The sequence below is a fragment of the Quercus robur genome, chromosome 4 (assembly GCF_932294415.1).
Source record: "Quercus robur chromosome 4, dhQueRobu3.1, whole genome shotgun sequence".
Lineage (NCBI taxonomy): Eukaryota > Viridiplantae > Streptophyta > Magnoliopsida > Fagales > Fagaceae > Quercus > Quercus robur.
In genome coordinates this window covers 27,483,091-27,501,585 of record NC_065537.1, presented here as the reverse complement: position 1 = coordinate 27,501,585, position 18,495 = coordinate 27,483,091, and the positions used below count along the sequence as shown (strand labels likewise).

Below are 18,495 nucleotides of genomic sequence, written 5' to 3'. Positions count from 1 at the left end.
AAGTTAGAGAAGAGGGGAGAGAGATGTCTGTGTCAAGTCTGATTTTTCCTCTCCCTTTTACACATATTCCCCAATTTCCAAGCCTACTAGATCTCCTAAAAATATTCTAAATATTATCCTAAAATAACAACATCCAAATATGACTAATTAAAGAAAAAAAAAAAAAAATAGAGTCCTAATATAACTAGGAAAGTGGTGTTTTCAGCTGGAAATTTTATGCACCAGATTTGGAAACTTCCGAAAATAAACCGCATTAGATCCGCGTATTAGAATTACAGGCTAAGGGATGTTCTAGAACATCAATAGTGCAGGTGTAGCAAATTCAATCTTGATTTCGACCTTGATGTGGCGAGTATCTCTCAAAACTTAAAACATGAAAGTTGTAGAGCTTTTTCTTGGTGTTCTATAGCATCTTGAATCATCTCAATCAGAGCTCGTGTGAGAGGGTTATGCCTAAATTACGAATCGATATTGAAATTGTCTAGAATCGCCCAATTAGCTTCGTTTTGCACTTAATGCCTCTATTTGCATCCTAAATCAAAATATAAGAATAATGAGTACATTTAGGCACCAAATAAGTATAAAAGACTAAACATTAAGGGAGAAAAATATGACATTTTGCATTTTCATCAAAAACCTTGACATCTGATGCACTTTGGTCCGGAGGGAATAGTGTACTGACCGCCATCCTTAGCATCCTTCTTTCCTTTGTTTTGGCTCTTGAAATGAGAAGAATTGGATTGCTTACAGTCCTTATCAAATCCTTTCGCATTGGCATTCTTCATGAACTTCTTGAATTGCCTAGTGATGTAGGATTTCATCTTGGAATCTTCATCATTGAAAGGCTCAGGTCTCATTGCTTTTGGCCTTCAATGCCATGCTCTTGCTTTTTTTTTTTTTTTCTTTTTTTTTTCCTTTTCCGATTCTAGTCAAACCTAATTCATAGTTTTGTAAGTTGCCAACCAACTTCGTCAAAGGAATAGAGTCAATATCCTTTGATTCTTCAATGGCAGTAATCTTGGCATGAAATCTATCAGGCAGAGACCTTAGCACCTTTCTTACAACCTTGGGTTTGAGAATGGTTTTTCCAAGATTAAAGGTTGAGTTGACTATGTTCTTCAGCTTGGCATAGAACTCATCAAAAGACTCATCCTTCTCAATTTTTATCTCCTCAAAGCTAGTAGTGAGCCTTTGAAGCTTTGAATCCTTGACAGCCTTAGTCCATTCATAGGTTGTCTAGAGGATAGTTCATGCTTCCTTAGTAGTTTCAGTAGAGGATATCTTCTTGAACTCCTCATTAGTGACTGCACTGAATAGAGCATTCAATGTTATGCTATTGAAGTTTATTGCTTTGATCTTGGCATCATCCTAATTAGCTGGCGCTTCCTTTGGCTTAGTCTAGCCAATCTCCACAGCTTGCCACACTTTTTCATCTAAAGACTGCAAGAAAACTCTCATGCGTACTTTCCAGTATGCATATTTAGTGCCATCAAACAAAGGAGGTATAATAAGTGATTGTCCTCTATTCATGACAAATAGGGGTCAATGGATCACATAATAAAGATTAATCCTAATCAGAGTGTGCCCACTTTGATACCACTTGATAGGCCAAAAATGTATTGACCGCTTTAGGAAATTAATCAATTAATTAGCCAAGTGAAATTAATTAGATTCAATTTCATGCAATAAGTGTGGTAGCACAAACAAATCACCAACTAAGTTAAATGCAGTGGAAAATAAATTTGACACAGGTGATTTGTTTATGAATGGGGAAAATCACCGAGGCAAAACCCCATTGGGTGAATCTAAGGTCACCACTCCCTAGAATCCACTATTATCAAAACAAGTGGTTACAAGTAAAAGGAATCCTAATACCTAATACCAACCTACAGTTGAACCTTTACTCCAATACCTAATTGGACTTGTGATGTAGTGGCAATCTCTCATTTCAATGCACGAATCCTAGTACGTGACTAACTAATGATGTACAGATCCCAGTACATGACTAACACACAAACTTGAGGAAGATGTTGGCTGCAAAGTTCTTCAGTTCATCCGACAATGAAGATCAAGAAGCTCCTTAGTTACAAAACTCTTGGCGCAAAGACGCAGTAGCTTCTAGAGAGAATATGATGAATTAGGATAAATTCTTTCTCCGGTCACAATTTGCGTGCACAATGACTTTGCATTAAGTTGCATCCCTTGCATCACCTTTGACGGCTCTTAAAATAATCCTTATATATGTCTAAGGTTGTGAGAAAAGATACCCTACACAAATACACTTGGATATGCATGAATTTCGATTTGGAAATCTGAATTTTGTAATTCTCGATAGATACAACTTTTGTCGAGCTGCTGTTGAGCATCAGCATTAAACCTCGATAGATATGATCTGTCAAGCTATATGTCGAGTTTTTATGAATAACACTTCTTCACTTGTTTCTTGGACAAATTTGCAAGGCTTTAATACTAAACTTGAATTCTTGTTCCTTGAAGTACTAAACCTATCCTAGATCTACCCAATTACAAGTAAAGTGCATTTTGTCAAAGGATTAGCCAATTTACATAACATATGTTTCTAACAAGTCTCACATATGTCCTAACATACACTATGTGGAAAAGTGATTGGGTATTTTCTAGTAGTCTCTAAGCTTGCTTTGTTAACATAATTCTCTATCCACAAAAAGTCCCAATAGCCCAACTAACACTTTCTCCTATTTCTTTTTTTGACTGAAAAGAGAAGTATATTAATACTATGAAGAAAATATGGTCCTAGGAATTAGTTTGGGAGTTAATCAAAAGAGCCAACATAGTGGCCATCAACACTAGGAACCAAGCCTTTGGTAGTCCTCTAACAAAGATGTTGCCCCTTTTAGAATTGTAGTGGGGTGATGGGACTTATCCTTTGGTAGAGCCAAAAATTTATCTTTGAGGGTCTTAATTTAAAATATACTTGTTGATTTTTTTCCGTTTCTACATACTACATATTATTTTATATATAGTAATATAAAAACAATTATAAACATAGTTTAAAATGTGTTGGGGACGTTTTGCAACAAGGGGGCAAAAATGCAGGATTAGCTCAAATCTCCCTTTAGGTTCTTTAGAAATGTTTATTTGTGGAGAATCAAGTCCAAAATGCATAATGTATAGAAAACAAAGGCTAATGGTGTTTTAACAAGAGAGAAATCAAAACACCAATAACAAAAATGCTGAAAATTGCATAAAAACACAACAAGTTCAAAACTACCCATAGTCAACAAGAAGAGGAAATTGACAGAGGCTGTGAGTAAAAGAGAGAAGGTTCCTCTGTACCCATATTTCCACCCCTAAGTTTCAAAATTGTGAGGGCGTTAACTGGTTGAATGAGCTTTTGTTCCAAAGTTTCAAATCTATGGGGCAAATCGTAGTTGGTCTATTTTTGAGTTGAAGAGAGAGTTTTATATTGAATTTAGGGTGTTGCTAATGGCTAGTTTTTGGACAGAGAGAGCAGCTTTGGTCCTCCTAAGTGCTATTTCCATGATTTGGTGTAGTTTGCTTTATGCTTAGTGAAAGTTCAATTAGTGTGTCAAACACTAATGAATGTTTAGACCCCCAAATTTAATAATACCAATATAAGCTTATACATAAACAATATATGTACGGAATGATGTATATAAGCTATAACCAAATAGGTACACTCTAAACCATAATTAATCACAAACATAATAGCAATTAAAAGGTAAAGAGTAAGGGAAGAGAGATGTAAACACAGAGATAACACTAGCACGTGTTATCGAAGAGGAAACTAAAGAACTCGGCAAAAAACCTCTCTGTCGCCCTCCAAGCGGTCAAATGATCTATTAAAGAATACAGTTGGGATACATGAATAGCAGAAGACCCTCTGAGCCTAATCTACCCAATGCACCTAAGCCTTCCAAACTTCTTGCTCCAACAGGGTTACGCCTAACCTTATCTTCTTTAGCTTCCCGGATCCCGCAATAAGCCCATTGCATCAACCAAGTAAATTGGTCATCTCTGAATTGCTTTCCAAGCACCAAAATACCTCCTTATTGATACGGGTATGATGAGATAAGGATTTGGCAAAATGTACCTTTCAAGGATATGTCAATAGAGAGGGTGAGAGTAGAGGAACTTGGAGAATCAAATGATGAAGAATGTGGATGAGTCAATCTTGTTTTTCTTTAGGGTTTCTCTCTAGAAGCTCTCTACATTTTGTGGGTATAAGGGAATTTATAGTAGTGTATGTGAGGAATGTGAAAAGTTAGTTTTCATCCAAACAAGGCATTCTGGCGACTTAGCCTCGCGACTGGAATGAGTTGCGAGTTTAAGTCATGAGTTAACTGCCTGGCTAGACTGTATATTTTTGTCCTGTAGTGCTCCAGCTATTGTGACCCTTTAGTTCCTTGCATGCTTCACACATATACCACTTTAGTGACTTGCCAGTCACAAGTCAATTGCGAGATCCAGTCGTGAGATTCCTTTGATTTGCACACATCTTGAGTTTTCTTCACACTCTCTCACACACAACCCTTACATGATTCTCACCTAAATATAGGGTATTTAATTGCTAAAATACAAGAAAATTTGGCACGGAATAAAGCCAACACATGATTGAATAAATTCAACCTTACAATCTCCGCCTTTGGCTATTCTGTGACAAAACCCTAAAACATACTCTAGACTTGAAATGTGAGTTGGGAATAGTTACCAAAACTCACTCACACCTAACCCTAGAAACTGAGAAGCTCTTGAACCAAATAGACAAGTTTTCCTGAAAACAATAACACAAGATGATCATTGTAATTAGAAATATTGAAATACATATAGAATAAGCACAATGCGATCAAGCAGTAACAACTATAGCAATAAAGCATGGCTTGACCAAACATGAACAATCATTATAAATAGTGATCACAATGACCATTCACACAAGGAATGAACATCCGGCCATGCAAGCAAATAAGCTCAATGCAAAGTGTTATTTGCATGTCTAACACACAACCGATACAAAAACACAAAGGTATTTGCATCAAGGATACAAGATCCAACAAGGGCACAAGTGTGGAGTACTAAAGAAAATGCATAACATTAACTAAAAGTACTAATAAGCTACAAAGCAAAGGTACAAATCTAAAGCATAGTTTAAATACATAACATAAACCATGATATAAGATAATATAAAGCAAAATATTAAGTATAGGCCTTTTCTTTCTCTTGTTCTTCGACTTCAATACTCCCCCTTTGATCAAGCTCTTTCTCCCTCTATCATGAACCATCTCTCCCTTTTTTTCATGGAATAGCTAGTCCTCATTTTCTTCTAGCTTTCTTTGGATTTGGTCTAATTGAGTTTGGTGAGAAGTGAACCTCGTATTACAATGGATGTGGTGAGAGTGCATGAGAGATGCAAGTCCGAACATCTTGGTGCTTATGTCTTGGACAGATGCCATAATGTTGTCTAACTTCTCATCATAGGAGTGTGAGCTAGAGTGTGAACCACCATGAGGAGCTAGACTCTCTGGCTTGACTCCCTTTCGGTTGTGACCTATGCTAGCATTGAGAGTACGAATGTTGATTGGACTTGGCTTAGGGTAGGGATACTCATCTTCCAGTGGATGAATGCCTTTGAGCTTCAAAATTTTTGAAATGAGGCAGCAGAAAGGAATGTAGTTCCTTGAGTCAATTCTCTCAACAATTTTACTCAAAATATGGAAGATATGATCGCAAATATCAATCTCTTCATCAGTAATCAGGTCATGAAGGAATAAAACTCTGTTGAGATTCATGTATCCGGTGCTTGATAGAGGATAGAGGTTATGGAACATGATTGTTGTAAGCACCCTCAATTTTGGAGATAGTGAGTAAACACTAATTGATTTCCCATTGGGAGAGAATTCCAGGTTAGCTCCAAGAGTTTCCCGAAGTAAATCTTCCTCCAAATTCAAGTCATCATACACCGGTGGCTTAGGAAATGTGGGCTGGTTGATGCACAGAATGTTAGCAAGATAGTAAGGTGTCACTGTGAAGTTCTATCCACTACCCAACATTTCAGCTCAACCCCTTCAGAAATGGCATTTGCATAGAATTCCTTCACCATATTTTCATATGGTTCTTCAAAGTTGTTTAGAAGGAAGTTCCAATTCTTGGATGCAAACCATTTTAGAATTTTTGTATAAAGAAGAAAAGCTTGCTCAACTACCCTTTCAACCAATATGGGAGCATCCTGGAAGTAGTTCTTATAGGCTTGAGATGTGGCATATGATCTGAACTTGTTAGCATCATAAAATCCTGTCAATGATCGAGTCTTCTTTGACTTAGGAGTGAAGCTATCAAGGTCAATCACTGGTTCCTATCCTTTGCTACTACTTCTTTTCACAACTGATTTCTTGAATGGAGACATTATCAAGCTGTATCTAGTCAAATCAAAGAGCACGATGAAATGCAAAGGGCAGCAAACTTGATTAGCAACAAGTTAATACCAGCACAATGGAAATTGAAATACAACACTAAAAACAGAAATTTAAAGTGTAATGCAACCAAAATTGACATGTATAGACATAATTCATCAATACATGATAGAATCATGACTTTAAGCATTCAAACATGTCAAATAGTGTGTGTGTGTGTGTGTGCATCAAATGCAAAGCGTGTGCAAATTAGGGCAAAGTGTAAAAACACATAATCATATGATGTTTCAAAATCAAAGAAACATGAATATCCCTACAGCCATTGTATTCCATGGAATCCACAGAAACACAAGAAAATGTCTAGAAGACATTTTATCATGGACATGATATGCACAACACAACACAAACATGGTATAATGCACAAAAGTAAGAAATATACATGAAAAAAAAAATATATATAAGGCATTATACTACCAAAACCAACAAAACTCATACATCAAACTCAACAAAATATCAACAAACCATATTCTAACGTCATATTTTCAAATCTCAACAAAAACACAAAATCCAAGAAATCAAGGGCTAGAAACATGAAATACTTTGAGAAAAAGAGAAAACCCATACCTTTTCTTAAAGATTGGTGAAGGATTGATGAAGAAAATGGAGGTTTTGTGAGTGAAAAGATTTCAGAAGAGGGAGAGGCGGACAAGACAATGAAACAGCACGTGATGCGAGGGAAAACTGAAAAAATTTTGAAAACTGTCTTGGATTTAACCCTATTTGTGCAAAACAAGCGTTTTTTGTGACTAGAATGAGTCGTGAGCAAGTCGCCAAGTCAAATCGCCAAAATCTTGTGTGAAAATTTTTGAAAAATTTGTCTAAGTGTTTTTCGCAACAGGAAGGTCCACTCGTGATTAAGTCGTGAAGGGAGTCGTGAAGCATTCTGAGTAAACTCGTGACTGGAGCTTCCACTTGCGAACTAGTCGCCAAAGTGAGTCGCGAAAATGCTAAAAACCTAGAAAATTTGAAATTTTTCTAAGTCTTTTTTGTGACTGGGGGCTTGACTCGCTAGAGAGTCACGAGAGCTTCTGAGTAAGCTTGAGACTGGGGTCTCGCAACTAGATTGACCCGCGAGAGTGAGTCGCCAAAACAGAGTTGCACAATTTTTGAAAAGTTTGAAATTTTTCAAAACAAAAACACTTTCCAAAAACAATTAAAATACTAAAAAATATTTTTGTGTTTGATCAATATATGATTGAGTAAGTGCAACACAATTAAATAAGTACAATCACACGAGTGAATAAGGCATTCATTGAACATAAACACGTGTGATGTGTGTGGGTATCAAAGATGAGATAGTTCTTAGTCTAATGTGAAGCTTCAATGATCAATTCAACCAAGACATACACAATTAGCACGAGGAAGAGTGAACAATCTCAATTATAGAAATATGCATATATGACCTCCCACAAAACTTGAATACATAATTGTGAAGCTTTTCATTTGGCTTCATACATTTCATAAATTTGATTATTTTGGAACAATACATCTCATTTTGAGATTGATGCTTGAAATTTTTGATATTTCAATTTGATTAGTAAGCCTTTGGCTTTTGGACACCATACATTTTCATAAAAGTCATTTTCCCTTTTTCCTAGTTAAATACTAGTATGTGCGACAACTTTTGCAACTCATTATCTCTTTTCATTTTGAGATTTACATTTGTTGAGCTCTTTAAGTAAAAAAATAAAAGTGTGGGAAGATATATAAGTACAAGTCTATGCAAGTCTCAAGATCAACAAAACCATTAACTAATCATTCACAACAAGTTTGAAGATTTATTTACAACAGTCACATAGATGTCAAGATTTTTCCCACAATGATATGGTGCATAGAGAACAAGCTATGCTTATAAATGCACAAAACCATTTGTACGAAGGTACAAGGCAAAACATGCATGTGACAAAACACAATAATGCTGATAAAACTTTTTGGATTTTCTACTTTTTATGTGTTTTTGGATTTTTTACACAAAAGAAAGTAATGATTGATAAAAAAGAAAACATTCAAAGCTTTTAAAAACAAACAAAAATTTGTCAAAATATGCTATACATGTGACCGATAAAGTGGTGTGTGCTATACACAAGTGAGATCAAATCAAGATAGATAAGTAAAGCACACATCACATATGAGATTCAGGGAATTGTATCAATGCCGATGGTCTTACGGAGTGATTCAAACCATGGACCATCGAGAGGTTTGGTGAAGATGTCTACCTTTTGGTTGTCCGTATTTATGAATTCAAGACACACGACTTTATCTTCCACCAGATCCCGGATGAAGTGATAACATATCTCTATGTGCTTTGAATTTGAATGCTGAACCGGATTCTTAAAGAGGTTTATAGCACTGGTGTTGTCACAGAACACATATATTGTATCTTGAGGAATCCCGTAGTCATGAAGCATCTTCTTCATCCAGAGAAGTTGTGTGTAGTAGCTCCCAGCAGCTATGTACTCTGCTTCCGCCTTAAAGAGAGACACTGAATTTTGTTTCTTGCTCTCCAAGAGACAAGGTTGTTGCCAAGATAGAAACAACCACCTAAGGTACTCTTCCAGTCATCCACACTTCCAGCCCAATTTGCATCTGAATACCTCGCAAGGCATGCATTGGAATCCTTTAAGTACCACAAGCCATAATTCCAGAGTGCCATTAACATATCGTATGATTCACTTCACAGTAGTCAAGTGGGATTCCTTCGGAGCGGCTTGATATCGAGCACAAACTCCCATGCTAAAAGCAATATTTGGTCTACTTGCCGTAAGATAGAGTAAACTCCCAATGATGCTCCTATACAAATTTGGACTCACTTTTACCCCAGAAGGATCAAGATTAAGCTTTGTGGTCATGGGAGTGGAGGCATGCTTTTTGGAATCTAATTCAAACTTCTTGACAAGATTTCTAGCATATTTTTCATGTGAAATGAATATACCCTCCTTCTTTTACTTGACTTGAAGTCCCAAGAAAAATGTAAGCTCCTTCACCTTACTCATCTCAAATTCTTTTTCATCTCTTTGGAGAACTCTATAGCTCGAGCATCAGTGGTAGCTCTAAATACAATGTCATCAACATATATTTGAGCCCCAAGAAGGTAGTCCTCATCAGTCTTGACAAATAGAGTCCGATCGGCATATCCTCTTTTGAATCCTCTGTCCAAGAGGTAATGTGTAAGCCAATCATACCAAGCTCTAGGAGCTTGTTTCAAACCATCAAGAGCCTTCTTCAATCTCAACACATGATCCGGGAAGTGAGGATCTTGGAAACCATTTGCTTGTTCGACAAACACTTCTTCATTTAGGCATCCATTGAGAAATGCACATTTCACATCCATTTGATAGAGTTTGAAGTTCATAGTGCATGCAATTGACAGAAGGATTCATCAAAATCTACTCCTTCCACTTAAGTGTATCCTTGAGCCACCAATCGAGACTTATTTCGTATAATCTCGCCATCTTCATTAGTCTTGTTTTGAAAATCCATTTGGTGCCGATGACATGAACATTTTTAGGCCTAGAAACAAGTTCCCATACATCATTTCTTACAAATTGATTTAGCTCTTCATGCATTGAGTCCACCCAATTTTCATCTTGAAGTGCTTCTTCTACATTTTTCGGCTCAAATTAGGCAAGGTGGCAATGGTACGTCACATGATTGGCAAGAAGTGTGTTTCCCTTTCTTAGATGAAAACCTTCATCTAGAGACCTAATGATGTTACTTTCTGGATGGTTTTTAACCATTCTTGATGATGGCTTCTTTGAGGTGGACACATCATTATTCCGAGAGATAAGAGGATGAACTTCTAGAGGGGTGAGAGGACTTAATGATCTAGACAATTGACCTTGTCTCCATTCTAGAGTGTAAGGTTGAATTTAATCAACCATTTTATTGGCTTTATTCCGTGCCAAATTTGCTTGTATTTCAGCATTTAGTAACCCTGTATTTAGGTGGGTTTGTTGTAAGGGTAGTGAGTGAGATAGAGTGTTGATTGCTCAAGAGTGTGCAAGAAAATAGAGACTCGCGGCTTGTTCTCGCGGGTGGCTCGCGGCTTCAAGCCGCCAGTCGCAGCACATGTGCCAAGCGTGCCAGAAGGTGAACAGTCATGCTAGCTGGAGCACTACAGGACAAAACAGGACAATTGGCCATACGGTTATCTCGCGACTGGATCTCGCGACTCAGTCAAGTCGCGAGGTCAAGCCGTGAGCCACCCCTGTTTTGTAAAACCTGACGTTTCACATTCCTCACTCACTCCAGTATAAATACCCCTTATATCCACAAATGAAAGAGAGCTTCCAGAGAAAATTTTGAGAGAGAAACCCTAAAGAAAAACAAGATTGATTCACCTACAATCTATACATTAGAGTATCTTCAAATTTCTCAACTCTCTTCCTCTCCATTGTCAAACCCTTGAGAGACATTTTACCAAAACCTTGTTCTCACCATATTCATCACTGTGAGAGGGCTGTTTGGTTTTCTGGGAAGCAGTTAGGAAGGAACCAATCTACATTGGTTGATGCTACGGTCTAGTAGCAGAATCCGGGAAGCTAGAAAAGAAAAAGGTCCGGCGCAACCTCGTTGGAGCAAGAAGCTTGGAGGGCTTAGGTGCACTGGGTAGATTAGGCTTGGAGGGTCTATTGCTGTCCATGTATCCCAACTACATTTTCTAGTGGATTGTTTATCGCTTGGAGGGCGGCGGAGAGGTTTTACGCTGAGGGCTTCGGTTTCCTCTTCGATAACACATCGCGTGTTGTCTTTGTGTTTGCATCTTCCTTTCCTTTTATCTTTGCCTTTTATTATCTGCTGTAGGTTGTGATTTTAATTTGGTTTAGATAGTTTTTCCAATTCTATATTATAGCTTATGTTCATTTTCCGCACACTAGTTGTTTGACATAATGCTTGAATTGGTTAAGTTGTAAATTGGGGGTCTAAACGTTCAAGGGTGTTTATACACATATTTGAACTTTCATAGAGTTCATGAGATTCGATTCCTTTTCCAGTGTAAGTCCTCCACTTCAATATCTTGTGCTTTAATCTCAACTGTGGATTCTTTGGAGCTTGGTCCTTCTACATCATCATCAATCTCTACTTTTGTTATGGTGTCATCAATCACCACATTGATGGACTCTATCACCGTCTTTTTTCTCTTGTTGAAGACTATATATGCCCAACTAGTGGTAGAATAACCAAGGAAAATGCCTTCATCACTTTTGGCATTGAATTTTCCAAGGTTCTCCCGATCATTTAGAATGTAACATTTGCTCCTAAAGACTCGGAAGTACTTCACTTTAGGCTTCTTTCCATTCCAAATTTCATTTGGTGGATTCTTTGTTCCCACTTGGAAGAATATTCTATTACCAATATGACAAGAAGTGTTCACAGCTTCTCTCCAAAACTTTTGAGGAATTTTCTTGTTGAGTAGCATAACTCTTGCCATTTCTTGAATCACCCAATTCTTCCTCTCAACTACCCCATTTTGTTGAGGAGTTTTAGGAGCTGAAAATTCCTTTTTAATCCCATTTTTCTCACAAAAAGACTCAAATCTTGTATTCTCAAACTCATTGCCATGATCACTCCTTATCTTGACAATAGGAACCCTTTTCTTGTTTTGAAGTCTTTTGCACAAAATTTCCATCTTCTCACTTGCTTCTAATTTTTCTCTAAGAAATTCCACCCAAGTGTATCTTGAGAAATCATCAACGATGACCATGATGTTCCTTTTTCCTCCTAGGCTTTCAGTTCTTGTGGGCCCCATTAGATCAACATGAATAAGCTCTAAACATCGTGAGGTAGAAATCACATTCACCTTGTGATGATTTGACTTTGTTTGCTTCCCTATTTGGCATCCACCACAAATAGTCTTCTCCACCTTTCCAAATTTTGGAAGCCCCACAACAGCTTCAAGTTTAGACACTTTAGCCACTTGTTTAAAGTTAGCATGCCTAAATCGTTGATGCCAAAGTTCCAACATGTCAACACGAGCACTTCTACAGGAAATCGTTGATGTTGGAACTACTCCGTAGCAATTGTCGGTAGTCCTATTTCCCTCCAATACTTGAATCCCTTCTTCATCAATGATTACACACCCTTTCTTTGAGAATTGAATAAGGAAGTCTTCATCACATATTTGAGTGATGCTTAAGAGATTTGCCTTAAGCCCTTTGATGTATAAGACATCCTTCAATAGAGGTAGCCTCGATATCTCAATAGTCCCTTTGCCAAGTACTTGAGCATGGCTTCCATTGCCAAATGTCACATAGTCACTGACCCTCTCTTTGAGTGACTTAAATAATGATTTATCTCCTGTCCTATGGCGAGAACAGCCACTGTCAAGATACCATAAACACAAATTAAATACCTTCAAGGAGGTGTGCACAAATAAGCAAGCATGGGACAAGCACTCTTGATCTTTAAACAAAAATTATCTTCATTTTCCACTCTCTTGTTAGATTGAATTTTCTTTTTAAGATCATCAACCTTATCACACAATATTCTATTCCTTCTATTATACTTCTTAATCAAGGAATTTGATTCACATAGACTATTGTGTAGTATTTGGTTCTCATTTTCAAAATATTTCAGCACGTGAACAAACATCCTAGCATGTTTCTTTGTTTTTAATAACTCTAGGAGTTCATTGTTAGGACAATCTTCAAACATACTCATAGAGTCATTATTACAAACATTTAAACCACAGTTCAACATAGCCTTATCCATAGTTTCATCCATAGCAAAGGGGTCTAGGATCACACTTAGGTAATGAAACCATAGCAAGTGCACTTGCTCTGATACCAATTGAAAGTTCAATTAATGTGTAAAACACTACTGAATGTTTAGACCCCCAAATTTAACAATACCAACACAAGCTTGTACATAAACAATATATGTTCGGAATGATGTATATAAGCTATAACCAAATAGGTAAAACACTCTAAACCATAATTAATCACAAACATAGCAGCAATTAAAAGGTAAAGAGTAAGGAAAGAGAGATGCAAATACAAAGATAACATCGGCACGTGTTATCGAAGAGGAAACGGAAGAACTTGGCGAAAAACCTCTCTGACGCACTCCAAGCAGTTAAATGATCCATTAAAGAATACAATTGGGATACATGAGTAGTAGAAGACCCTCCAAGCCTAATCTATCCAATGCACCTAAGCCCTTCAAGCTTATTGCTCCAACAGGGTTACGCCTAACCTTGTCTTCATTAGCTTCTCGGATCTCGCAATAAGCCCATTGCATCAACCAAGTAAATTGGTCATCTCTGAACTGCTTCCCAAGCACTAAAATACCTCCTCATTGATATGGGGATGGTGAGATAAGGATTTGGCAAAATATACCTCTCAAGGATATGTCAATAGAGAGGGTGAGAGTAGAGGAATTTAGAGAATCAAATGATGAAAATTGTGGATGTATTAATCTTGTTTTTCTCTAGGGTTTCTCTCTCAAAATTCTCTCTAGAAACTCTTTACCTTTCGTGGGTATAAGGGTATTTATAGTAATTTATGTGAGGAATGTGAAATGTCATTTTTCATCCAAATAGGGCATTCTGGTGACTCAGCCTTGCGATTGGAACGAGTCGCGAGTTTGAGTCGCGAGCTAACTGCCTAGCCAGATTGTATATTTTTGTCTTGTAGTGCTCTAATTATCGTGACCCTTCAGTTTCCTGCATGCTTCAGACGTGTGCCACTTTGGTGACTTGTCAGTCGCGAGACTCCTTTGATTTGTACACATTTTGAGTTTTCTTCACACTCTCTCACACATAACCCTTACATGATTCCCACCTAAATACTGGGTATCTAATTGCTAAAATACAAGTAAATTTGGCACGGAATAAAACCAACACATGATTGAATAAATTTAACCTTACACTTAGGAGATGAGTTGATTGCTTTCTACATAATTTTGGAAATAAAGGAGTTTGCTCTAATTGGCTACCTTTTGCCAGCTATTTCAGATTATTGGAATACTCACCTAAGTGATGACTAGCAGCTGGAGTTGGCCAATAAGAACCAACTATGTTTTAAAGACAAAAATGGGTTAAGACAAAAACTTTAGGTCACAGACAACTAGAGTATTAAAGATCTTTTAGGGTGGAAATTTTAGGTACAAAACCTCCTTCATGAGCTTGAGGTGCTACCCGCGTGCTTAACTCGCTTGGTAGCACACTTGAGATAGGCTCATGCAAAAGGTCCGAAAGGAATTGACCCATACCCTCCAAACTACACTTGCTCAATTTCCCGGACAAAATGGGCTTCTGCCCTTTTTGGGCAAAGTAATTAGCCTTTTGCCCTTCATCCCAAACTAAATAGGGAAATGCCCCTCTTTTGAAAATCGAGTTTCTCAAAATCGATTTAAGCCCTATAGTGACGTTTTCAAGGACCTATAGTGACGTTTATAAAGACCTATAGTGACGTTTTATAACTTGATATCCATGAAATCGAGTTATAGGCAATTAAATTGCCTATAACTCGATTTCATGGATATCAAGTTATAAAACGTCACTATAGGTTCTTAAAATGTCACTATAGATCCTTAAAAACGTCACTATAGGGCTCCATAATTTTTTTTTTTTTTTTTTAACTCGATTTTGAGAAACTCGATTTTCAAAAGAGGGCTATTTCCCTATTTAGTTTGGGAAGAAGGGCAAAAGGCTAATTACTTTGCCCAAATAGGGCAGAAGCCCATTTTGTCCCAATTTCCCCCAATGAGTCGCATGGGCTTGGGCCATGCTTAAATGAATAAAATATAATTTAATATATGAATTGGATCCACAAGGAAGTTGGGCTTAGTTAAATTAGGCTTGTGGAAAATGTGTTGTGAAAATGGGTATCAACAAAATGTAAAAGTATTTTATAAATCAATAGATATAAAACAAAATGTGTTTAATTAACAAATAAATATGTGCAAAGTTTATTAAAAAATATTAGATACAAACTAATCATTTTTCTTTATACCCTATTAATGGTGATAGAAGGGTGTAGACCCTTTGAGCCATAATTCAATCTAATAGTAATAAGATGACTCGAGAAATCCATAAGATTCGGGACATGCTCTTTCACGTTAGATTTGAATTGCCTAAAACAAAAAGGACAACAATCACAAAGATGTAACTCACAAGCAACCTTTGTCAATCACCATTCCTTTCATGACATTCATAAGGATTATACATTTTATGAAAGAGTTGAAAATTTTAATGGTTGTTCTTATAAGGAAGATTTTCTTGATTAGATACATGATTTATAGGATTTCTTTGATATATGGATATTCATGAGGAGAGATGTAAATTTTGTTTTGTATAAATTAGGATCAACTTAGAAATATTTTGACTTGCAAAATAAGTTTTCAAAAACCTTCAAATAGGACTGTAATATGTACAACTAAAATTACACTTTAGAATATTAATAATATTTTCTAAAGAGTTTTCTCCTTTTTTTTTTTTTTTTTCCCCTCTCTAGTCGACTCCAAGTTTTTCTTATGGATTCAAGGGCCTCCTTATGGACATAAGGATTTCCTTAAGCTAGAACAAGATATAGCCCTTCCAAATTTTCATTCTACATCAACCATGACCCCCTTGTACCTTTAGTGGTTGCGCCATTGCCCCTCCACCAACAATCAAATTATTAAAAAAAAAAAAAAAATCCTAAAATTGTCGACCACTGGAATTATCTTTTGTATGTGTGATATGTCATTCGACATTATATGAAAATGATTCCAAATGTTATTTGCTAAAACTATTGCTATTAGTTTTACAATAATAATAAAAAAATTACAAATCGATCTTACAAAGAATATGATTGATTTTATACACGTTAACAAGTACATAAGAATAAACTTTTAATTACTTTTGTGTGGGGTTGCTTAAACTTTAGTAAAACATATCACATTTGTAATTTTGTAGTATCCGTAACATTACACGATTCCAAATTATCCATTGATTATTGATTCGTGGATAGCTTAATAAGTTTTGTTTGGCATATTCAGGATGGAGAAGATAGAGATTTCCAAGCGCAGTTCTCAAGTGAAGATATTGGGAACTGTTGTTGCATTTTCTGGTGCAGCACTCATGACCCTATACAAGGGAATCACTGTGATTTCTTTACATATTCATCACTCGCATCAATCTGTGACCCGATCAAAAGTATTCTTAGACAAGGATTCAATAAAGGGCTCCCTCATGCTTGTTACTTCTTACGTTTCATTGTCAGCATTCTACATCTTACAGGTGATTCTTAGTTGTTATTTACATAAAACATGGTTTTTCTATACAGCCAAAAAGGGTTAGGCTAGCTACACATAAACTATCCTAATCTGGGTGCTTTAAGGAAAGCTAACAGAATGAGTCTCATTTGGTCTTACATAACAGCCAATATTGCTTCTTTGATCAGTTAAAAAACTTTATCATTATAAGAGTGATCATTGGAGGCCATCATGCATTACGTTCACTATGTTGTATACTTGTAATATAGTAACTAGAATTACAACTACACATATTGGAAACTAATGCTGTTTCAATTTAAATTTGGAAAAAGATGTATAAAATTATAAACTAATACGCATATATGACTATTGCAGACAGCTACAATTAAGATGTATCCAGCACCAATAGCACTTACATCATTAACGTGCTTATCAGGTGCTATACTCTCGACTATCATGACAGCAATTTTGGATCATAAAACTTCGTCATGGAAATTGTCATGGAACATCAGCCTTTTTGCTCCAATCTATAGTGTAAATTTTTGAATGCCACAGCCATATTTTCCTATTTAGATTTGAGAAAAGCTAATTATATAGTATTTCTTTTTTCAGGGAGTTGTGATTTTTGGAATTACAGTATATGTTCAAACATTGGCAATTAGGCTAAAAGGGCCAGTTTTCATGACAGCATTTAGACCATTGAGCACATTAATAGTAGCCATTATGGGACTACTCATTTTGGGAGATGCTTTATACATTGGAAGGTAAGTATATTGATTTTTGAGTTAGCTTTGGTGAAAAATGAATTTTCTAGGGGGAAAATAATGACAAAGGCATAAATTTAGAATTAGCAATTCTTATACTCTCCACTTTGATTCCAGTGTTATCGGAGCTATGTTGATAATTATTGGTCTGTACGCCACGCTTTGGGGGAAGGAAAAAGAGAAGGTGGAAAAACTGTTAGAGCAAACCACGTCCGAGCAAGGTATTGAAATCAAACAAGAGAAGTAATACAGGTAGATAAATTTGTATTGAAACTGTAACCTCATCGGTTAAGGATAATATAATCACTTTATTTTAAAATTTTGCCCAAATGCTTGCTAGTATCATACAAACCGTTGCATCAAAAGATGTATTGGAGTTTTTATCTAATTTTTTTTCATAAATCTATTATCCATGGGACAAATTTTGGCTCCAAACTGATTTGAAACTATTTTGTAAATTTATTAGACTATTTATTTATATTATTAAACAAATCACATGAATCATTAAAAAATTATGTGATTAAAACTATAAATAGATCATCTCTTCAATTGCCTCATCATGAGTTGGAGCAAGATAACTCCAAATGAGTTTGAACTTTTGGAGGCAAATGTATGTTTCCCATATATACCCGGTCTAATGGAAATATAATCAATGTGATGGACCTAAATATGGATGGGTGTCTGGTTAGGTTGTAATATGTATGCAGAGAGAATCAAGGGTCCAAAACTAAATGAGGGTCCATTTGTTTATAGTTACTTTGATGTCTCTTGGTAATAGACATATCCCTTCATGAAGCGATATTTATTATCCAAAAGACATAATTGTTCAGTAAAAATACTAATACATTGATCATATGATACATCATACATTTGTGAAGCAATACTATTTTCCTAGTGAGTGTAATTGTCTACACGAGAGTGCATCATAGTATGGTGTAATCATCCATCACGTGTACACTAACATGATGCAAAAAACATTTACATTGGTGATGCTAAAATAGCCAAAATGCTATTTTAGCATCCAAAACACTAAAAAGCTAAGCTACATTAGTGGCAGTAAAGTAAAA

The 18,495-nt window shown here is 36.2% G+C and overlaps 1 protein-coding gene across 4 annotated transcripts in view; it reads left to right on the top strand.

The window, feature by feature from the left end:
• Positions 1 to 17,841, top strand: part of LOC126721046 (WAT1-related protein At5g07050-like) — a 30,134-nt gene extending 12,293 nt beyond the window's left edge. For 3 of the 4 annotated variants that reach the window (XM_050424013.1, XM_050424014.1, XM_050424012.1), the window contains 4 exons: positions 16,449 to 16,689; positions 17,040 to 17,198; positions 17,277 to 17,428; positions 17,546 to 17,841. In XM_050424013.1, the coding sequence (XP_050279970.1) occupies positions 16,449 to 16,689; positions 17,040 to 17,198; positions 17,277 to 17,428; positions 17,546 to 17,675 (682 nt within the window). In that variant the 3' untranslated portion in view covers positions 17,676 to 17,841. The remainder of the gene's footprint in view (positions 1 to 16,448; positions 16,690 to 17,039; positions 17,199 to 17,276; positions 17,429 to 17,545) is intronic. The other variant, XM_050424015.1, reaches the window with a different exon arrangement.
• Positions 17,842 to 18,495: the final 654 nt, after the last annotated feature.